The sequence below is a fragment of the Oryzias melastigma genome, linkage group LG15 (genome assembly GCF_002922805.2).
Source record: "Oryzias melastigma strain HK-1 linkage group LG15, ASM292280v2, whole genome shotgun sequence".
NCBI classification, from domain to species: domain Eukaryota; kingdom Metazoa; phylum Chordata; class Actinopteri; order Beloniformes; family Adrianichthyidae; genus Oryzias; species Oryzias melastigma.
In genome coordinates, this window is record NC_050526.1 from 23120038 (window position 1) to 23143015 (window position 22978).

The 22978-nt window shown below is 41.2% G+C and overlaps 2 protein-coding genes across 3 annotated transcripts; both read right to left on the reverse strand.

Moving 5' to 3' along the window:
• Window positions 1–1066: 1066 nt before the first annotated feature.
• On the reverse strand, window positions 1067–13932 carry LOC112162014. Its single transcript, XM_036215599.1, has one exon. It carries the CDS (start codon window positions 13393–13395, stop codon window positions 1555–1557), a length of 11841 nt encoding a protein of 3946 aa, XP_036071492.1. The 5' UTR covers window positions 13396–13932; the 3' UTR covers window positions 1067–1554.
• Window positions 13933–17693: 3761 nt separating this feature from the next.
• On the reverse strand, window positions 17694–22831 carry drgx (dorsal root ganglia homeobox). Of its 2 annotated transcripts, XM_024297647.2 has the most exons (7): window positions 22368–22831; window positions 22145–22228; window positions 21492–21592; window positions 21040–21141; window positions 19505–19677; window positions 19318–19430; window positions 17694–19241 (listed from the first exon to the last, which is right to left on the reverse strand). In XM_024297647.2, exons 2-7 carry the CDS (start codon window positions 22200–22202, stop codon window positions 18862–18864), a joined length of 927 nt encoding a protein of 308 aa, XP_024153415.1. In that variant the 5' UTR covers window positions 22203–22228; window positions 22368–22831; the 3' UTR covers window positions 17694–18861. The 2 variants fall into 2 exon arrangements, with proteins under 2 accessions (XP_024153415.1, XP_036071263.1); XM_036215370.1 differs by having other exon boundaries at window positions 22145–22831.
• Between the last annotated feature and the right edge of the window lie 147 nt (window positions 22832–22978).

Here is a 22978-nt window from a genome sequence, read left to right on the forward strand (position 1 = left end):
AGCCTTAGTTTTCTTTAATATTTATAGCTTTTTTGGTGCCAGAGAGTGATTTTACTATGAATTCAAGGTAAAGTGAAAGCATGCTAAAGTGATACATATGATTCCTGTTGATGAATGTATTTTTATATCAAGAATATCTTATTTTGGGTGTTTTATACTTTGTCCCATGGGTGAAATCCCTCTCCACTGCCCCATAGTGGTAAAAACACCTCATTGCATCTCAAGGATCATCAAAACATGAAGAAACTCAGGGAGTTGAAATTTCCACTCCTGGGCTACACATATAAACAGGAATCAAGAGTAAATATATTATGTTGCCATACTCTATCCTTTGTAAAATAGTTAAACAAAAACCGTGATTAGTGCTAAGATTTAGGATGAAACTTTTTTTTTTTTTTTTTTTTTTTTTTTCATCTATTTTCTGAACCTATTTTATCCCTTTTGGGGTCATGGGATTTCACGAGCCTGACCCAGCTACTGCTGGGCTACCTAGGGACACTTTAGAATAACCAATTAACCCAGGAAGCATGTTTTTGGACTGTGGGAGGAAGCCAGAGAGCCCAGATAAAGCCCACCCATGCACAAGGAGAACATGCACATGAAATCCACAAAGGAAGGTCCCAGCTGGGATTCAAACTAGGATCTTCTTGCTGTGAGGCAAGAGTGCTAACCACAGTTCCACCGAAATTGTAATTGGTTTACTTTTTTCCCCATAAAAATCTGTAAATGAGGTTAAAATTGTATAAGCTGTCCTAAATAATGTGTTCTCAGTGTTTTCATCCGGCCACCTATCTGTTCATCCTTTCACATCCATACATCCTGTTTGTCTGACTGGTGTCCTTGGACATTTTTTTACTTTTTGTCAGTCAATCTTTTTTAAATTTAGGTGGTAACATTGACACACCCTATTATTGTAAATGTCTTACTTTAATAAATATAATAATAATGTCTACATTACAGTAACTGCTCTATATTTTCATTTAACTATATTTTTCCTCCTATGTTTTTACAATATATTCATATGTTCTCAACTTAAAAACAATCAACATTGTAGAGTATAAATGTAGAAATTGAGACATTGTGTGTTTATGTTGACAAAATCAAAAAATGCATATTTGAAAATAGATTAGCTTTAATAATTCATGCAACACATAATGCCAAAAAGAGTTTTCTCAAGAAAGAGAAGAAATAGGCTTGTCAGAGTCCATAGCAAAAAAAGACAAAAAAATCAACAAAGTATTTCTATGTTGGAGAGTGTGGTGCTGTTATTTGTATGATACCGTATTCTCTAAAAGGTGACAGCAGACTGATAATGACTAGAGGATTTTCTCAGCTTCTCACGTTCAAAAATCAATTGGAATGGTGAACTCAACAACAAATACAGAAAAGAAAACCCCCGGCAAATTCAGAAAAGGAGGACAATTAACATTATATCATACTATATAATATTTTAAGAAAAATCCAAACAAAGCCAGACAGTTCTCCCTGAAATAGTTTTGATCTGTACATAACGTGCTTTCTTTATATTACAACAATTGCATTCAAAGCTTTGCTTCACCAATCACTTGATTCCATGAAGTCCTCTAGTTCACCCATAGATATTATGTCACGACCCATTTCATGATTTTCATGAAAAGAGTTTCCATCAGTCTGGCTTTTTGTTCCACTCTCTGAGGCGGACTCCGTTGGGTTCTGAGTGTTTTTTACAGAGTTATGTGTTCTTTCCGTATCAATAACTGTGTCCATGTATGGTGTCTTTTCTGGGCTGTAACAGGGCTCAACAGAGTTATGTTCTACTTCATTTGCTATATTTCCATAGCTGCAATTCTCACTTAAAGACTCGTTGTTTGGTTGGAGTGACCCGGGAGCTGAGGACCTGCTTCGCCGCACTGGAGTAACAGCTGTCGGTTGGTAGTTTTGGGGATAACTGTGGTAGCGTTGATATAGAACAAAAGGCTTGCCAGCAGCAGGGGTTTGGGAGAGGGGCTGTGGTTGCAGCTTGATCTGATGTGGCTGTGTTTGCTGGGTGTGCGGCCTTGAAACGCTCTGACCAGACTCACGTACATTCAGCTGAACATATTTCCCTGTTTCTGGGTCAAAGAAAGTCTTTGTTTGCACTTGAACAGGTACATCCACCACATAATACTGACCAGATCCCAGGTCTTGCAGAACCTTGCGCTGGGTCATTGGATAGGACTGAGAGAAGCAGCATGACTCTACATGATACTGCGCCACAGGAGTTGGGTGGTTAGCATGATGAAGAGTAGATGAGGAGGGAGCATTCGGAACTGGCTTTGGAGCGGTAGGCTGGGAAACAGTGCCTGAAGCGTGAGGAGACACGGTTGGAAGGGAAACAGTAGAGGTAGCATTCGGCAAGACGGGAAGGGAGACTGGAGCAGTTGCATGAGGGGATGAGTGGAAAGACCTGGGAACAGATTGGAGCTCTGAACTGGAAGAAGGTAAGCTGGATCCCAATACTGGAGCATGAGCAAGGGAAACAGGTTGGGAAAAATGAGGTGAGGCCACAACATGATTGTTGGATTGGTATGTCTCAGTGGATGAGGAGGATGGAACACTAGAGGTCTCTTTTTCACCTCCAGCGGCAACTTTAGACTGCTCTTTCTTCATCCTCCTAGATGTTAACCTCTGGGCTCTGCGCAAGGCTTTCTCCGTCTTTGGTGGAACAACCGGAGGCTTTCCCAAAGATCGAGACACATCACTGCTGAAGCTGCAGGCAGACTCTGGTCTCTCAAAGTCAAACAGGCCCTTCACATCTCCCACATCTGCTGCACTGGTGGCATAGCTTTCCACATCTTCTGAAAGGTTGCTGACGACAGAACGAGACTCATCATCGTCCAGAACAATGCTCCTCCTGGAGTAGGGCCTGTGGTGAGAAACCGAATAGTCCTGTATTGAAGATGATGAGAGTAAAGTTGAAAATTCCGTGTTAGCAGTGAGTCGTTTCATTCCTATTTCTGCATGGACAGGAGTTCCTGCACCAGATCTTATTTTTTCCCGCTCGTCATCTCCCTTTTCAAATAATCTGTCTAAGGGGGAAGCCACCAAGAAATCTTCTCCAAAGTTCTTGTGGAATCGAGGTTTTACTGACTTGATGAAAGAGGAACTTCTGATTGTGTTGTCCTTCACTTTAAACATGGAGGGTTTTGCTCCTAAAGCAGGAGAAGATGTGTTGGAACGGGGCAGAGAAGAAGCTGGAGATGCAGGAGCAAGTGGTCTAGGAGACTTTGTTTGGAATACTGAGTCATCAGGTGAGTTGAGTCTTACCGGGCTGCTTTTCTGTTCTGAATGCAACAGAGAGGAGAACTGTTTTTCTCTGGATTTTCCCTCCGTGTCTGCAGAAGTAAAGGCGTAGTACTGGAGGTCATTCATCTTTTGTTTTTGATTCTCTGCTTGAGTAACTCCAGTCTTTTCTCTGTGAATGATTGAGTTTTCTTCCTTCTGTTTAGACTTTTCTCCAAACAGTTCTTCTGCCATTCTTTTCTCCTCTAAAGGTTTTGCACTATGGTCTTTTGTTGCAAGTTTTTCTTCTGGTTTCAGGGTTATTTCTTTTTCATCAACCACCATAACCCCTTCATCTTGAAGAGCTTTCAGTAATGGGTGATTTAATGATCTTCTCCTCCTTAGCTTTTCAATTTGTTGCTCTTCTTTTTCCTGCTCAGGCATTTGTTGGATTCCCATATTGAAAGAATTGACAGCATTCTCATCAGTCCGTTGTTCTTTTCTATAAACCTTTTCAGGAAGTGTCCTCTCGTCGATCTGCTCTGCTACTCTTCTGTGTTGCTCTCCATTGGCAGACATTTTTTGTTGCTTCTCTTGAGCAGTTCTTTGCTGCTTCTCAATTATTATTTGTCGTTCCTCTTCTGGGGGAATTGCTGTCTCTTGCTGCTCTGCTGCCCGTCTTGCTTGCTCTTCTTGGACATATTTTTCCTGTCTCCTATCTGTTGGTGTTTTCTGATGTTCCTCTGCTGCCTTTGTGTATTGCTTTCCTTGAAAAAGTCTCTTTTGTTGCTCATTTTCTGCCCTTCTTCTTTGCTCTTCTGGGACAAGTCTTCTTTGTTGCTCCTCCTTTGCTCTTTTTTGCTGCCCTTCTTGAATGTGTCTCTGTTGCTGCTCCTCTGCTCCTCTTCTCTGTTGTTCTTCCTGGATGTGTCTCATTTGTTGCTCCTCTATTGCCTTTCTCTGTTGCTCTTCTTGAAAAAGTTTTCTTTGTTGCTCCCCTGCTGATCTTCTCCGTTGTTCTTGAACATGTCTCCTTTGCTGCTCTTCTGCTACTCGTCTCTGTTGTTCTTCCTGGACATGTCTCTGTTGTTGCTCCTCTACTGCCTTTCTCTGTTGCTCCTCTTGAAAAAGTTTTCTTTGTTGTTCCTCTTTTGCTCTTTTTTGCAGCTCTTCATGAACATGTCTCTTCTGTTGCTCCTCTGCTGCCTTTCTCTGTTGTTCTTCCTGGACATGTCTTCTGTATTGCTCATCTGCTGCCTTCTTCTGTTGCTCTTCTTGAAATAGTTTTCTTTGTTGCTCTTCTGTTGCCTTTCTCTGTTGTTCTTCCTGGACATGTCTCCTTCGTTGCTCCTCTGCTGCTCTTCTCTGTTGTTCTTCTTGTAATAGTTTTCTTTGTTGCTCCTCTACTGCTCTTCTCTGTTGCTCCTCTGCTGCTTTTCTCTGTTGCTCTTCTTGTAATAGTTTTCTTTGTTGCTCCTCTACTGCTTTTCTCTGTTGCTCTTCTTGTAATAGTTTTCTTTGTTGCTCCTCTACTGCTCTTCTCTGTTGCTCCTCTGCTGCTTTTCTCTGTTGCTCTTCTTGTAATAGTTTTCTTTGTTGCTCCTCTGCTGCTTTTCTCTGTTGCTCTTCTTGAAATAGTTTTCTTTGTTGCTCCTTTTTGAAAAAATTTCTCTGTTGCTCCTCTACTGTTTTTCTCTGTTTCTCTTCTTGAAAAAGTTTTTGCTGTTGCCTTTCTGGATCCCGTCTTTGATGCTCGTCTTTGAAATACCCCCTTTGTTGCTCCTCTGCTGCTTTTCTTTGATGTTCTTCTTGGAAAAGTTTATTTTGTTTCTCCTCTATTGTTTTTCTCTGTTGCTCCAAGACAAGCCTCCTTTGTTGCACATCTACTTCTCCTTTATATTGTTCTTTTTGAACAGGTTGCCTTTGTTTCTCCTCTGTTGTTCTTTTCTGTTGCCCTTCTTGATGAAGTCTCATTCCCTCTTCCTTAACTGTCCCTTTCTGTTGCTCCTCTTGAGATGTTCTCCACTGTTGCTTCTCTGTTGATCTCTTCAGTAGTTCTTCACTGATAGTTTTCCTCTGTATCTCCTCCAAAACCCTCCTTTGTTTTTCTTCTTCAGCATGTTTCTTTTGCTGCTCCTCTGTAGCCTTTTGCTTTTGTTCTTCTTGGACATGTACTTTCTGGTGCTCTATTTGGACAGCTCTTTTATTTTCTTCTTCTTTGGAAAATCTCAATTGTTGTTGCTCTACTGTTTCTATCTGTTTCTCATCTTGGGCAGATCTTGTCATTTGGTCTCCTGCTGCCCTTCCTTGATGCTCTTTTTGTAGCATTTTATTTTGCTGCTCCACTTGCTGTTGCTTTTCTTGGATAATTTTCATTACTTGCACATCAGATTCCCTTTTTATTTGCTGCTCCAGAGGAGTTTTCACACGTTGTTCTTTTGCTGCCCTTTGCTGCTGCTCTTCTTGAGCACTTCTCCACTGTTGTTCCATTGCTCCTCTTCTTTGTTGCTTGTCTTGTGTGGTTCTGTGTTGTTCCATCGCTGTTCTTTTCAGTTGTTCATCATAACCAAAGCTGCACTCAGTTTCTGTGATTCTTGTTTGTTCTTGGGTTTGTTTTGTCTGGAAATCTTTGGCGTTTTGACCAGTAATTGTATCTTTAGTGTTTGTTGTTTTTCTTTCTTCCTCTGCTTGTCTTTGCTGCTCACGTCTCTCCTTGATCATTTGAGCAACAGCCTCACGCTCTTTCGCCCTCTTCTCTTCTTCTCTTTGAGCAGCTCTCCTCTCTTCTTCAGCTAAAGAAGCTCTGCTCTCCTCTATAATGTGTTTTATCCTGACATTACTTTTTCTGTTTTCGTTCCTTGGCATCAGCTCTTCATCCAGTTGTTTTCCTTTATCCAATTTCTTCATTTTATTATCCTCTATCTGATTTGCAAGTCGTTCCTTCCTCAGTTGATCTGACCTTCCACCTTCATTATTATGGTTTACATTTAGTTGTTCTTCAGGACTCTCATGTTTCCTCAGATAAGTTGTGTCTTCTTTTAAACGTCTTTCTCCTAAAGCTCCCTGAAAGGGGAGACTTTTATCAAAATATGTCGGGTCTCTGGATGTTAGTCCACTGGACACAGAAGATGAGCTTGATTTAGGAGGCTGAGTAATTGGCTCACCAGTTTTTGAAGGAATTTCTTGCATTTCAACCTCATTTACTTGTTTTGTCTGAGCTGAAACAGTCTCCAAAAGTATCTTTTCTTGTTTGTCTTTGTCTCCTAATTTGAACATCCCTGTTCTTTGGTGTTCCCTCTCTGTGATTGGAAATATTGTTGCTTTTGGCTCTTTACTTGGTTTGGCACTCACGTCTGTCTTTGTTGACAATTTATTTTCTTTCACAGAATGTTCATGCAAGTCAGTAGTAAACACAGGACGTCTGCTATGATGACCTCGTATTAGTGGAAAGAATCCTTCCTTTTTGCTGGGAGGGAAATCCTGAGCTGTATTTTGTTCTTTGTCCTCTGAAACAATTACCTTCAGTCTGGCATAGTCAGCAATGGCTGATATTTCAGGTATTGCAGATATCTTGTCTTTCAGTTTTGGTTTGACCTCTGGCTTTGCTGTAACTTTTTCTGCTTTTGTTTGTGGAAAAGGTCTGGAGCTTTCTTTGTCCGTAGCTGATAAACCAAGCTGGTTTTCTGACTGATTCTTTCCTGTGTGATTAGCTTGACCTGCATCAACTTTTCCCTCATTATTGCATGGATCAAAAGAACTGGAACTCATTTTTGAAGCTGGAGTGCCAACTGTTTCCAATTTCTTAATACTGTCATCTTGAGGCTTTTCTGAAATTAAATCTTTCTTTAAGCATTGATCCACGTGGAAAACAAAGACTTCAGGTTGTCCATCTTTGGGTGAATCTTCAATGTTGACTGTCTTGTTGGGGGGTGTATCCTGAAGTTCCCTTTTCTTTGGTGTTGCTTCAACAGTTGTACAGTTGTTTTGTGCCTCAGTATTTGCTTCTTCTTGTCCTTGCACTTGAAAGTAGTCTACCTCATTTGGTTCTACGTTTGATTCAAGTGTTTCGGCTTTAGCTTCAGCTGTCTCACTGACTACATTTAGGTTGCTCGCTTTATTGTTCATTTTCATCAAGTCGGATAATTTCCTCACACTGGACAGAACGTGCTGCACGGCTAAATTGTTCTCCAAGCTTTCATTCATCCCGTGTTCGCTGATTGCAGAAGATGCCCCTTCAGAACATTGCTTGCCATTTGTTTCATAACTAGATGCTGCAGTTTGTTGTTTATCCGGAGCAAAATTTGCACTGGAGGGGAAAGTGGTGTTGAGAGGTTTTTCTACTATGTCCCTTTTGTCGTTTTCAGTTACTGCTGGTACGACTCTGATGGCGATACAATCAATGTGTAGATTATCGTCTCCGTGACTTTTATCTGTAATATCTTTGTCTTTGTTTTGAACATCTGGAGGCTTGTTTTCAGGCTCAGTTGAATGACTGGAAGGAGGGGCATTGCTGAACGGTTTTGCTGAATCATGTGTGCTTTCCTCTGATGGTGGTGCACTGTGCACATCTATGTTGAGACATTGGATTTTATCTACTTCCTCTGCCAACTTTTTTGATGATGTTTCTACGTCAGTGTGACAGTTGGTTCCACTGCTGACCATATTGGAAATACGGTCAGTGTTGCTCAATGCCGTTTGTTGTTTGCTTTTTTGTGCATCTGTTTTTATCAGTTGGGTACCTTTCATGAAATCTGGTTTTGATAATAATTCCGGTGTAGGATTCCCCTGTTGGAGATTCATCGTTTTCTCTATGGCGGCCCTTCTTAAATTGATATCTTTAGCTTCCAATGACAAAGCTGCTTTTGGAGCATCAATGTTTTCAACAGCTTTAGCTACACCTTCATTTACAGGAGAATGGGATTTCTGTCCGTCCACAGCCTTAACTGAGTTCATCTCTTTTGAATCCGTATTTCCATCCGTGCCTGGACTGAAGCGTCTCTTATCCAGCTCCAATTCATTGACTTCTTTCTTTGTGGATTCTGTTAGGGTTTTATAACTGGTCTGAGGTGGTTTTCCTTCTCGCACAGTCACCATTATTCCCATAATATTTAAGCTCTCATTGGTTTCATAGAAGTCAGTTTGTCCAAGTGTAGTATTAGGTGGTTGTGAGTCCTTGTGAGTATTTCCTTCTCTTGCAGTGTTTTTTGTCGTCAAAGATTTGGATGCCGTTGCAGCTTGTCCCTCAATGCTGTTGTTGATAATCTCCTTGGAAGTCGATTGATCTTCAACCTTGTCAATTTGTTTTTTAGATACTTCTCTCTGAATTTCTTGTTGTTTTTGTTGATCATTCTTGGCTGTTTGCTCTGTGTTCTGTATTGATGGTTTGACCTCAGCCTGTTTCTTTTTAGAGCTCTCAGTTGCATCAATATTATTTGCAGTGTGATTTGTTTTTCTGGGCTTTTCTAAACAGTCTTCATTCTGAGTTGTGGTTCTAGCAAACTCTAGTTCTGCCTTGACGCCTGAAGACTCCAGTGGATGCTTTGGTGAGACAGAGTTGGACACTACACCCTCGAGTCTTTTAGGAGCGTCTTGTGAAAGCGGCTTCTGTCGAGCATTAAAATTCTGGCTACCCACGAACTGTTTTGAAGAATTTTTGCCAAGAGAAAACCCTTTTTCTTTTAGTGCTGAGATCTCCTTCTCAGCATGAGCTTTTATTTTGGAAGTCAAGATCTCCTGCTTGGTCTGTGCTTTTTCTTTATGGGATAACATTTTAGGAGGTTCTTTACCAGAGCTTTTGCTGTGCTCGGTTAGGTTTGGTTTTCCATCAAGAGGCTGCAGCTTAGCCAACTCAGAATTACTCTGTGATGAAATATTGTCCATTTTAGAATCTATATTTTGCGTCTTTTCAACATTTGGATTTTTTAACTTGTTAGCTACATCCTCTTCATTTGTTCTTTCATACTCATTTGTATTAGAAGACTTAACGTTGCACGTTTCCATGGATGATTTGTTGTCAACTTGACCTTCTGTGCTCTCACTGTTTCTGAAGTTGATCTCTTCCTTGGTATTTTGTGTGTCACTTATCTTAAATGTGCTGGCAGGACTTGGTACATTTTTTGATTCTTCGTTATTTCCTGCCTCAACTTTTTCCATCTTTTCTTCACTGGCAGGAGTTAAAGCACTCTCTGATGCTGATGTATTGTTCTTATGTGTTGATACTGCATGAACAAATCCGTATTTTTCTCTAAGACGTTGATATTCATCAGGTACTTGATCTGCTTTTGGTTCCACTGCCTGATCCTGTGTTTTTTGATCAACCTTTTTTGCTCCATCTACACTAGAAGATGAATTATTCTTCAGAGTTTCATCCTCTCTCACAATGACACTGTTGCTGACTTTTTCTTTTTGTTCACCTCTCATTTTCTCTTTGATTTTGGCCAACTCTGCTTTCGCTTTAGCCAACTCTGTCTTCACGTGCTCAACTTTATCAGACTCATTTCTGACCTGCTGTGTTGCTACGAGCTTAGCTGTGAGTTTAGCTGACTTTTCCAGGAGGTTTTCTGTTTTCAGTAGCTCCGCTTTACTTAACTCCACCTTCCTTTCTTCCTGCTTCAGCTGCTCTGTTTTTCTCTCTTCTGGTTTTGAGTCTTTGAAATCCCATGCTGTAGATTTCTCTGCATTTACTTGTCTTGAGACTATTGAGTCTTTCTCTTTCTTTGCTTGCACTACATGCATTACTCTTCCGTTATCTGCGTCCTCTATTTTCGTTTGTTTTGTTTTGTTGTTTTGATCATTAGTTTGCTCTGTCTTCTCAGTTGTTTTCCATTTAGTTTCAGCCTCTTCTAGTTGAATCTTTTCTGACCTGACCCGTTCTGTCTCTATTATCTTGCTCTCAGCTTGCACTGAATTGTTGGTTTTCTCTGTTTCCTTTGCAGTTCTACCTTCTTGTATTCTTTCCTTCTCAACATTAGCCATTTGAGTTTGTTTTTGTTTGTCTTCTGCTTTCTGTGTTTCCCCTTGTACTTCTTTCAAATGCTTAACCTGCTCCCTAACTTCGTCTTCACCTAAAACACCTGTAGATGTGTCTGTTGACATCCTAGCTCTGGTTTTTCCTGCTGTCTGTTCTCCATCTGGATGTTTATCTCTTGCCTGTTCCTTCAGTTCTCCTTTACCCTCCTCTTTTTTCACAAACTCTTGTTTTAGAGCCTCAGCTTTTGCTGCTTCTGCTTTGGAGTCTGTTTCTGAATCAGCCTGCCCTGCTAAAATTAACCTGCTGGTCTCTGCCTTTGGCTGCTCTGCATTAGCCCTCTGCTGAGCTGCTGCCATCTCTGCTTTTACTCTATTATTTTCTGCCATGACTTGTTCAATCTTGGCTTCGTCAAGCTGTTTATGGTTCAACATCATGAATTCAGATGCATTATCAGTGTAAAGAGAGGGTTTTTTTTGTCCAACATTTATAAGCTTTGGTTTACTTTCATCCTGAAGTCTTTGCTTTTCATCCTCTGTCACTCGAGATGTATATGTTTTTATTGGAGCTGCATTTTGCTTTGTTTTATCTATTATGGGATAAAGCTGGTTTGACCTCATAGGATCTTGATCTCTATTATAATTCAATACCACATCATCTCTCATGTCCTGCACATTTTCCCTTTTCTCTGCATTTGGTTGATTGGAAAAATTATTATTGTTTGAAATGGCACTTTTATAGGAAGATGGTCCGAGACTTAAGCTGTCCATAGCCTCATCATTTTCAGCTTCTTTGTGTAGATTTCTTTGATTTTCTTGCCTCAACCTTTCCATTGGGTGAACCGGGTCTTGTTTTAATGGCGAAGCAGCAGCTTTCAGACTGACCTTCTCTGTGTCTTTGCAGTTTTGCCAGTTACCATTTGAGGATGTGTTATGATACTCATTAATTTGATCTTGTAAATTCTCATATCTACCCCTCTCGGTTATGATCTTTCCTGTTGGTTCATTTAACGCCTGCTCAGGTTCTGCTTTCCTTATCAGACTATCTTTGCTTTGACTTCTGTAAATGTTTGGCCTCGTTGCGTCCACAGCTGTGTGCGGGTGTTGAAGTCCTTCCTGAAGTTGAATGTTATCCCTGCCACCTTGCTTATAGGGAGTAAATGATGCTAAATATTCATGGCGATTCTGTCCATTAGTCAGCTGATTGCTAGTATAATTTCCTGGTATGAAGCCACTGAACCCAGAATGACAAACCATTTCTCCTTGCACTTGAGCAGTTTGGTAATCAGTTGAAGTGTTTTCCAGGTATTGGCCTGTATTTACTCTTTCGAGTTGAGTTTCAAGGGTCAGTGGAGGGTTTTGATACTGGTTAGCAGCCATGGTTGTGCTTCTGGAGTTTTCTTGCTGCATAAACGGAATATCCGGATCTAGGAAATCCGGCACATCTATTACTGTCTCCAGGCTAGAGGGCTGTTGGTTTTTCTCCTGTTTATCCAGGCCTTTGAATTTGGTTGGACTGTAAGTGCTTTTGACTCTCTTCCTGTTGTCTTTAAGATTGAAGAGCAAGCTCGTTGCTCGAGATTTGTAGGAGGACAGCCTGCCATCAGGAGTGACTCCCCTGCTTTCAGCCCGTACTGGAGGGTGCTCCACTGGTTGAGGGGAAGGTTCATGTTGCTGGAAACCGGATGTGTTTTCGTCTTGATGTGCAGAAACTGAAGGAAGCTGGCTGATGGTAAAAGGAGTTGTGCTAATATCACTTCTTACCATATTTGGAGCAACACTATTTCCAGAGTGAACTAAGTTATGATTCCCAAAAGTTTCTTGTTGCGTTGTTATCATCCCTGCTGAGATGTTTTGCTCTGACATCAGTTTGATTTTTTGTTGGAGGGCTTTGACAGAACTGATGGTGTCCCTGACGCGTCGAGACATCTCAATGGTGGGGGAAGCAGTTGATGGGCGTTGGGAGGGTAGTTTGTTAGTTCCCAGACTCTGAGCTCGCCTCCTCTGAGGGTAATGACCTGCAAGCTCGGACTCACTGCGCTTCTCCACAGCTGAAGCTTTCTGTTGCACCAAGGACATGGAGGTGAAATGTGACGGATTCGAAGGAGCTCTTGGTGCTAAGTTGTTGCTGTGTCTCATACCTCTGTAAGGACCCTGCAGTTGATTCTCGAGTGAAAGCTCTTTGTACATTGGTGTCTCGTACCATTTTGGGAACTCTGAGCTGTGCATAAAGCCTGAGACTTCTCTTTGCTGGAAGGGAAACCGGTTATGCTCCCTCCACACCTTGAAGGGACTAAACTCACTGTGTATGAAGAAGTGCGAGTTGCAGTTGGTCTGTGCAGACATGCTGAGCTCATTGTGTGATGATCTCATGAAAGAAGACACAGAATTGTGGGACATGTGAGCCACTGCTGCCATGTCAGAGCCATAGAAGTTTGCATCTCTGCAGGAAAAAGGACCAGCTGAGGGAAAGTTGCTGTTGATGTTTAAGTTTTGCTGGTATGATGAAGAGAAATCAGAAAACTCATTGTGCATATTCATCAAAGCGGATTTGTCCCACCTTGTCTCTTCGGTACACCCTCTGAATTGATCATCCATGCTTGCTCCATTCCTTTTTACCTCAGAGTTGAAGGTTCTGATGAGAGAGGAGACTCTGGAGCGGCTTCGGTGTTGATGTAAACTTAACTCTGTGGCTCCGTTGCTGATGAAGGAAAGCTCTTCTTCTCTGAGAGACATTCCTTGTTGAGAGGTTTCAACAAAGGAGTTCTGGAATGTGGCAGACACCCTACCTTGTGTCCTGTCCCCATAAACCCCCCACTCTGGATCCTGTTGGGTCGCTGTCCCATACATTCCTCCATGGACCCAGTCCTGTCCATAATGCTGCACCCTCAAGCTGAAGTTCTGATGGGCAGCTCTCTTCAGTTCGTCCCGCTCATCTTCATCCCTGAATGGCTCACCTTGAGTAAAGGCGAGCTGTCGGTCGATGTGGGTGCTGGATGAAGGCAAGCCAAGGTGGGAGTCATTATACACGGCTTCATCTCCAATACAAAGGCTCTTGAACGCTCTGTCGGTCAGACTGCTGACCTCACGGTCGTTCTCATCCAGGAAGGATCCACCACTGGATGTGTCGCTGCGCTTGCGATGTTTGCCGCTCTTTCGACTTGAACGGCGCTTCTCGACTGAGATCATGATGCAGTCTCATTCAGAAGATAATCTGATTTCAGCTGCGGAGTCATTCAGGTTGATAATTATATAGTGGGCCTCCTGGTGGAGCTGCAGCACCGGGAGTGTGGGGCCTCCTTTCAGAGCATACTCCTATGGCATTGTGAACTTTGGTTGACATCTGGAAATATAATCCTGGGAATTGAAGATTTTCCTAAAATTACAAAAAAAAATAAAAATAAAAATCAGCTTTAAACCAACAAAGTCAAAGGGCTATACTTTTTTCTTTTTAAATATTACCTGGTAATTCCTTTAGTGTGGAGTCGTGCTTTAAAACATAAGCCCCAACTTTGTTGTGATGTGCTTTAATAGCTGACCTTTTTTTCCGTTTGCATTATGCAGCTATGCATGGAGCTCTGAAAACAGCTCTGTAAATCCTTCCACTCGATTAGTGCGACCTTCACAGACGGTAATAAAACCGCGCTGTTGCTAAGCTCAGAACGGGACGGCCTCACTGGAAGTTTTTTTTGAGGCAATCGAGTTGCATCAGTAAAATTCAACTTAGCACACAACAACTCTGACGTAAAAAGAACTTGATATGACAGGATAGTGAAAGACATTGTCTCTAAAGGAGACTCATTTTATTATCACGGTAAGAAAATTCAAGTCAGGCTGGTGGGGATCATGAGATAACTTGAATACTTTTTTGTTTAGATTTGTGAATGAAGCTCTTAATTTAAATTTGTAAAGGTTTCATGGGACTAAAAAATAAAGATCAACAATATTTGATTAAGATGACCAACACTGAGTAGAAATTTTTATAAATCCAGACTTTTTAAAGCAATAGATGAATGAGGAAGTACGTTTGGATTGCAGTTTTGTATTTCTTGTAGTTGGCTTGTGATGGAGTTATGACTTGTGCCTCCCACCAGATGACAGCCGAAATAGTCTCATGTCCCCATGTGACTCAAGATGAAGTTGATACGGTTAAAAAAAAAAAAAAAAAAGAAAGATGGATGGATGTCTTCTAATTTCTTTTATCGCCAGCCAGCAGACTGTTCCACACTTCTTAGTCTTCAAACTGTTAATTTAAAATTTGGTTAAAATATTACTATTTTCAACCTATAATTGATTTTTTAATTATTTTTTTTAAAATTATTAGGAATTTCAGCATATTTTTTGCAGTATTTTTAAATACAGTTTTTGCAGATTTAAAGACATCTGCTTAGGTGTTGAAAAGCTGCCAAGTATCCGTCACACTGCTCAGAATATCCGGTGGTTCATTAATATCTTCTGACCCCGGGGCAAATCATTGTGTAAGCATCTTCACAACAACCCTCCGCTGTAGCTGCCACACTGCACCGTTAGATAAAATTAACAACAGAGACACAAACCTACTCCAAAAACACGTTTAGCATGTTCATTTTATTAACTTTACCCTTTGCTTTGTACGCATGCAAAGTTTCTTTTCTTTCTTACATTTCCTTCTTTAAAATTTGCAAATAGGTCAATAAAATTAATTACACAGGTATGTTAAAGCTCCACACAGCTGAGAACATTTCCTGCATGTAAGACTCCTGATGCAATAATAGTCTCATCTCTTGCTGTCAAGATGATTTCTGCTCATTCTTGCATGTGACAAGTTTATTTTTGTCCAGTGACGGCGTGCAGCTCTAAAACCTGACACCGACGAGGAGTCGTTTTCAACTTCGGTTTGAGAGAAAATGGAATTCTGTGAAACTAAAGTAAACTTTTTAAAATGCTGATGACATTTGGTTAAATAAAGTTTTTTATTATTATTATTTAGCTAAAATGTTGCTTTTTTTTTAGCAAAGCAAGAGAAAATTACTTTTTTCAGTTTTTTGTGTTTGTTTTTAATATATTTATTACAAAAAATAAGTTTAATCACATTCTTACTTTCTGTTGTCTAAATGTTTTTAGGCCATGTTTTAATACATTTTAAACATAAAATATGAAAATACACGTTTTAAATCAGACTCTTACCTTTCAGATTTATGATGTTTAATGTAGAAGATGGTTTTAATCTTCTGAAACTCTGTGTCACCAAAAAAGGGTTCTGTTGCTTTTTCTTTGACCAACTCTTCCCTGTCTGTCAGTGTCAGGCCCTTCAAACTGAACCCAAAGCAAAAACTTCCATGAGATCCAGCAGCCTCTACGGATCTGAGCCGCAGGACTCGGTGCAGCAGACCAGACGGAAATAGAGAAGCTGTCCCGTAGAGAGTGTCCACCATGAGGGGACAGAGTGACGGCTTGCGTTAACACGCGGATCCTTTGGTGTCGAGTGTCAGACGCATGAAACAAACAGTGTCTCAGCTATTTTTAAATCTGGACCGCCACTGTTGGCCATTTTGAGGGAGAGCTAACAGTTAGTGAACCGAGAAATCCCATTTAAAAAGATGTGCAAGCTAACACATGAAAATAGCTTAAATATTTCTTAGATAAGCAGTTGTTGTGGGGTTTATGTGGGTAAATGGGGCAATGAGTTTAAATTTTGACAAACTGCTTTTCCCTGGAGAGCTCCCACCTTCTCTGATAAGAACTGAAGTGTCAACAAGTGTCTCTTAGTCCGACATCACTCTCCAATCAGTTCAATCAGCAGGTTATCTGGTGGTTTTGATGCTCGTTTTTGCTCATTTCCTCTACTTGTTCCAGACCAGGAAAAAAGGGGGGACCTGTTCCTCCTCCTCCTCCTCCTCCTCCTCCTCCTGTGGACCCCCCCTTTTCCCGTCCTCCAGCCTGAGCTATAATAGGAGATTGCTGTGGCAAATAGCTCCCTGGGATTCTTGGCGGGAGCAGCACTGGCTTGATGAGATGATGGACACACACACATGGGCCTTAATGGAGCAGCACTCTTCCACACAAGCAGCTGCAAGCATACACACATGCAACTAACTGCATCCACTTAAGCTAAACTAGTTGCTCTTAAATGCCACATTTTCCATTCAGTCTTTTAGTTTCAATCTCTAACCCCAAAGCTGCAACTTGTGGTTGTTTAGCCTGTTTGCTTTGGCCTTAACTTCAAGCTTTTCACTGAATAAAGAGTTTAGATTAATCAAATCTAACTCTCCTCTCTTGAAAAGTAATCAGTTCATCCTAAACAGCTGATGACTCTATGGTTCAGGATCATGCAGATGAGTTTGTTTTTGCTCACAGGGGCCCTCTAGTGGACAAAAAATGAAACCAATGAAGTCTTCACTTTAAATTCAGGGAAATAAGGTCAAATACACCTCTGTGTGGCTTTTGCTCAACTTTGTTTTAACTTTTATATATTGAGAAGTCACTGAGTTCTGCAATAATTGATCAGAAATGGTGATGATGCTCCCTTCTTTGCTGAGTAAGGAAGAGCAGAGATGTGGTTATGTGGCAGATGGACGAAATGCACATTACTGCTGCATTAAGGTCTGCTCTATTTGTATAATCTCCACTCAGGGATGAGCTTAACTGATTCTAATTGATTGGGTTATTGATCAACTCTGCTGCAGAAATTCAAAACAAAGACAATACTTTCAATGTGTTATTTTTTTTTTGGCTTTTTGATACACTTTGTATCTAACTTGGGGCGTCTTTCAGAATAGTTGAATTTGGGGATTGCGCCTGATGCCAGGCAGAAGGGCTTAACTTTCTTCCACGCTGTGTTTTCTTGTGGATTGTTCATGTGCAAATTACATATTTTCCCACATCTTTGTAGGAAAAAAAGATTTCATTATTGCAACAAAAGAAGCCCATTAGCTGCAATGTAAGAAAACAGTTCAACTGCTGTCCCCCACATTCACCATGTTTGACTGCTTTTCTGGCTGCTCTCCAGCTAATTTGATATAACAATGCTCCACAAAACCGCCTCGTGACTTTTTTTTAGGTGACAGAAAACAATCAATGATGCCACACGCGCAGCTGAATGTCAACACCAACTTGACTCGCTTATGAAATATTAAAGTGGTAAATTATGGGCAGCAGGCAGAACTTAATGATGATCGGAGTCGTTATAACTTTAGCATTCTTTGTTTTGAGGAATGATTCAATTCCACGTCTTCTGTGTTCAGTTTTGGGGAGAACGAATGAGGTTTTTCGCATCTTTTGTGCGTAGCAATTAACAAATACTATTGCAGATTTTTTGGGGGTGTGGGGGAGATTTACTGTTTTATGCAAAAAAATAATAATAATTTATTTAAAATAATATTGCATAATTTTTATTCACTTTTTTGGTTGATCTAGAAATAATTTTATTGTGGAATCTCTTTTAAAGTGTAAAAAAAAGTATTAAAATTAAGCCATTAGCGAGCCTTACAGTGTTGGTTAGCAAAAGCATCTCTTTATTTGTAAAGTTGAAATATTTTGTTACACACAACAGCATAAAAAGGATCAAATGTGAGTGCTGTGTGTACAACCTGGCATGACTTCTGATATAATCTCTCTCTTCCATGTCACCAGGGTTTGGCCTTATCAATTATTGAACCAGCACTTCATGATAATATATAATTTCTCATCAATAATTCATGGTAATGTGTGTGTAGTTTACTTAATTGCGTTATTGACTATCAAAAGTAATTTCCTGAAAATCCTCAAGGATGCAAATTGAATCAGTCGATCTGCTGGCTGTGTGTTCGGAGGTTCAGTGGCCTCCGTGTGATCGGATGATCTCTTATTTGAGTCAGATATTTAGGAATCCACAGCATGAGAAAAAATGTTTAAACATGTCAATTTAATGTTAATAAATATCATATATGCGTCATGGATTTAATTAGGAAATCAAAAAACAAGGCAAAGAAGTAAACACATGAATCACAGCGGCTCTCTGCTCCTGGCTTGAAAAGCTGCTAATAAATAATGTATCGGAACAGATGGTTGGAACGAGAAGTAACACGAGAGGAACATGAGCGACTACATCTTTAATTGTTTTAAAGAACATGTAACGACAGGACTGGTGCCTCCCCTGTCTGCTGGCGCTACAAATGTGCAAACAGATTGGAGGAAAAAAAAAACCTGCAACTGTGTAAATAAAGGATGTTTCAGTCCAAGAAGAAAATAGTGATAAGTATCAAAGTGCACTTTCACTGTAAAAACTAAAGAATGAGACTTGATGGGATTTTGGCCAAAGTCCTGCAGAAACCATCAACCATCATTTCAACACTCACAGTTTTCATGCATTAACATTCACAATGTAAGCAACCATCCTCTGACTGAAAAGGAGAAATGATGCGATTACCCAAATTCACATTATCAAATGGGCCTTTTTGCATGTACAGAAATCCAAGGGTGCATGTAAACACTTATAGATCCAACATCACAGTTGTGCTTCAATGAGGGCAACAAACACCCCAAGTACTCAGCATTTCACAATTAAAATTTACAATCAAATAAATAATTTTTATGATTGAATCCGTACATCTCAGAAAGGTCCCAGAATGGATATCTGAAGTCAGCCGGTAGTTGTGCTTAGTTGTTCATCCGTCGATGATTAGTACATCCACGTCCTCACTTTTTCTCTGCTGGTTCCTTGGAGCAGTGAGGGCGCTTTTCCGGACTGGCGCTCAGGGCGGGGACTTTTGCAGGTGTGATGGGGCTGGCGCTGTCCCCCGCTCTAATGCCGGCGCAGGGCATCTCCATGGCAGGACCCACGGTGGGCCTCACCACCCCAGCTGTGCTCACGCCGACCCCAGAGAGAACTCCCACTCCGGCGCCGGGCCCGGTTGTGGCGCTGAGCAGGTTTGCAGACTGCAGCACGGCCTCTGAATGCTCACGGGCCTTCATGCGCAGGGCGGCCACGCTGGCTGTGCGGTTGCCCTGACAACCATAGGGTGGCAAGAAGGATAAGCCCATTGGGTCAGAGACACAACAGGAGCACAGAGGGTTGCCTGAAAAAAAAAAAAACACAATAGTTGGTGACTGCTTAAAGAAACAAATCGTCCACCTTGAGACACAAGAACCTACCTTTAAGGGTGGCCACTTGAGACAGAGCCTGGGCATATGTGGCAGAGTTGAGGAGAGTACCGGGTATGCAGGATGGAAAGAACGGACCCCCAGGACCCACCGTCCTGTTGATGCTACAGAGAACAGGCCTTTTTTTTTAGGAAAAAGTACAAAATGCTTGATCATAAAGATTGCCTGTTTTTCTCACTTTTGCTGCATCTCCATTGGTTCTTTCTGCTTCCTGCTCTGATCCACCGGGGACTGGGAGTTGATGCTCCGAGACGGAGGAGTGCCCTCACTCATCTGCTCCTTTCCTCCTTCTGGGTCGGAGCTCCCACGTTCCGTTTTTCTCCACTTCGCTCTGCGGTTCTGGAACCAAACCTGCAACATAGAAAACTTTAAGTTAACTTGAAATGTTTCTGCAATTTAACTTGGAAAAGTGGATTTTTTTGGCCATCACAAAGTCCCTCTTTTGCTTTCTTGTGAGTCTTGTAAGTGCTCCGCTGCTTTTTACCTAAAACTTGCACATCAACACAGCCAAGAACCAAGTTGTGGTATCTTAATCGAAGGAAGGTCACTGCCTATAACAACATTTAATTGAGCAATTTTTCATTATCATATTTTAATGACTTCCCACTGACAGTTGTGCTGCCCAAGAGAGAGGCGGCTATGATGAAGTCGTTTATTTCCCTATTTAGTGATTGTTTGACAACATCAGATTCGATTAGGACTTGGTTCTAGCAGGCATTAATCATGATGTGTGAATGGATGTTGGAGCCGGTGCGCATGTGCTCTTTGTGCCTCCCCATTGTACCCCGGGTGTGAATGATGTCAACAGCCAAACAAAACATTCATTCGGCATAAAGAAAGGACAACATTTTGATGGCAGGACAACAATACAGCCGATGGACTTATCTCACCCCTGCACCTTCCAGCTAGAAGTCGCGCGCCCCCCACACACACAACCCTCTCTGAATGGGCTATAATTGCTCCATTAATCTCAATTTGCTGCGTGCTCTTAATGCGGGGGAAGCCCATTGACACTTTCCCAAAAGGGGGGCAACAACACTACAACAGAAAGGAAATTTATTTTCTAATAATAATGTAAGTTTAATATCCCTGCATACTGCGGTGGATTCATGTTCAGATTTAATAATAGGAATGCAGTAATCGGATTAGAAGGGGAATAATTTGTTTACAGTCCCTAATTTACAGCGCCGGATTCCATTATCAACCCCGCCATTGGGTTTAAGCGATAGTAAGATGACCCTGGGGAACAAAAGGAAAACTATTATATTTCCCACAATTAGATCTGAGCGCACAACAAAACCCAAAAGCAAATCTGGAATGCAGGAAATTACATACAGGACACATAACTTAATTACATCTGACCAAGTTTATAGCCGCGCGCATGTGCGGGGCAGGAGCGGAATATCAATTCAAAGTTGTTGTTTTTTTATTCAGGTGAGGAACATTTTTCCTTATTTTAAAAAATATATATTCAGAGTGCGTGACGGGGAAAAAAAGGTCTGAGTGGATGATGTATCCCTGCTACTGAGACGGACAAATTAGTGAAGAACATTATCGCTGCTTAATTATGAATGACCGATTAATCAAGCTAATCTAATATTCACCATTATGTTGATGTTATTAAAGTGTATCAGCAGAATGACAGAGCATCTTAATTTAGCCCCTCTCCTCGCATGGTCAGGAGGACGCGTCAGGATGCGCGCGCAGCCTCACCTGAACTCTGGCCTCGGTCAGGTTGATTTTCATGGCCAGCTCCTCCCGCGTGAACACGTCCGGGTAGTGAGTCTGCGCAAAGACAGCCTCCAGAGCCTCCAGCTGCAGGATACACAACAAGATTAACACCTCAAATATAAATATTTCACGTGATTTTACATGTTTTTTTTTAGCATTTACTATTTTTGTTATTACATTTCTCAAGTAATTCATTAAATTTAAATGAAAATGTTGGCCTGCCATTAATTGGCCTTAAATTGAGCAGAAAAGTTGCAAAAATAAATCGGGTTTTTTTTAATAAAAAAAAGAAAAAGTTTATTTTATTTTATGTATTGTTGCAACAAAACTTGTTGCCATTTTTTTTAATTAAATGAAGTGATTCAAATAATGTAATAGAGTGCACATAAGTTGCTTTTTCATTATTGAAATACATGCACGGTTTGCATGTTTACCTGTTGCAACGTAAATGTTGTTCTGTTTCTTCGCTGTTTTCTGCGTAAAAATCCATCGTCGAAATCAGCCGGGGCGTGGCTCCCAAAACCACTGGAATTTACTAAAAAAAATCAGAGAAAAAACAAAATATATAAATTTAATTTTAATTGAGAAAAATAACATTCAATATGATCACATTTGGTACAAGAATCTGTATTTATGACAAACAGAAAAAAAAACATTTAAAATGGAGATGTAGTAAAAGCAAATGATAAACATTGGACAGATTTTGTGTTTCCATTAGCGGCATTAAACATTGATGCTGGGGGTCTAAAGGGAGCCATGACGGACTGAGAACCATGACACCAAGCATCTGTGCCCGGGACAATGCGCCCCCTCTGCCCCGGGGCCAAACCACCAGCAGCCAGCAGGCTGACACATACTCCTTACATCCAAAATAAATAAAAATAAAGCAAAAATATTAATTATTTTGAAGGTTTTATGGATTGAACAAAAACATTTTACTTTAAAAGAAATTATATCTGCAGTTTGACGCACTCCACCTTATGCAAAACATTAAAATGAAAAATTTTATATGACTTGTGTAATTAAACAAACATAAAAATGTTACTTTATGACAGAATTAAACACTTAAAATTGTAAGGAAACTCACGCGTATTGGAGCGACAACATTCTCCCTCTAACTGAGGCGGACAGTGGAAGTAAAACATCCCGCTGCGGCTCCGAGTCCCGCTACCTGGAATACAGAGGAAAAGTTTAAGACTGAAGCCTCCTATCGACAGGAAACCGAAAGCAAGGAATTAAACCCGCGCGAGGAGGTGGAGCCGCGCGCGGGACCTCTGAGAGCGCAAAGTTTGTTTCAGGGAGCATCCTACCTGCAGAGAAGATGCTGATGCTGATGCTGAGCTCTGGAGGAAACTGCTGCTACAGACTCTGTCTGTATGGGAGTGTCCACACTATCTCTCACGCTCCCACCTTTCTTTTCTCACACACACACACACACACACACACTCAAATCACGCACATCCATCCATCCACACACAATGCGCGTTCCCCCGTTCCACCCCGGGAGAGCCCAGATGTCTCCATAAGTGTCTACAGAGTGTTAAGGTTTTCAGCTCCTGTCGCAGAATCTCACGCCTAATTGGTCCTAATCGGATTATCACGGCTTTGTCTCTGTCACCCCCCAACCCCTGGTGTGTGCGCGTGTGTTTGAGCGTGCCAGAGAGAGGGGAAAAAAAGCGAGACATGCAAAAGGCAGCTCTGCTTAGGGTGCCAGAAACAGAGATGTTATTCTTGAGTCGAGCTTATTCCCTAATCATAAACATCCACACATAACCGCAGCACTTTTTATTTGGTTCTTTCATATATTAAAAAAGGAGGATGACTGCTTTTGGGTTTTAGATTGACTGTCGGGCAGACTAATTGCTCGACAGGGTGTGTTAGAAGGTCCACTTTACAAGGGGTTGCGCATGCAGAACACTCA

Excerpts from the sequence above, each read along its gene's own strand:
- LOC112162014 (XM_036215599.1), bottom strand. The coding sequence starts at position 13,395 with ATGATCTCAGTCGAGAAGCGCCGTTCAAGTCGAAAGAGCGGCAAACAT.
- drgx (XM_024297647.2), bottom strand. The coding sequence starts at position 22,202 with ATGTTTTACTTCCACTGTCCGCCTCAGTTAGAGGGAGAATGTTGTCGC. Across the intron at positions 21,593-22,144 it reads ATGTTGTCGCTCCAATACGC|TAAATTCCAGTGGTTTTGGG; the intron begins GTGAGTTTCCTT and ends GATTTTTTTTAG. Across the intron at positions 21,142-21,491 it reads CAACATTTACGTTGCAACAG|CTGGAGGCTCTGGAGGCTGT; the intron begins GTAAACATGCAA and ends TGTATCCTGCAG.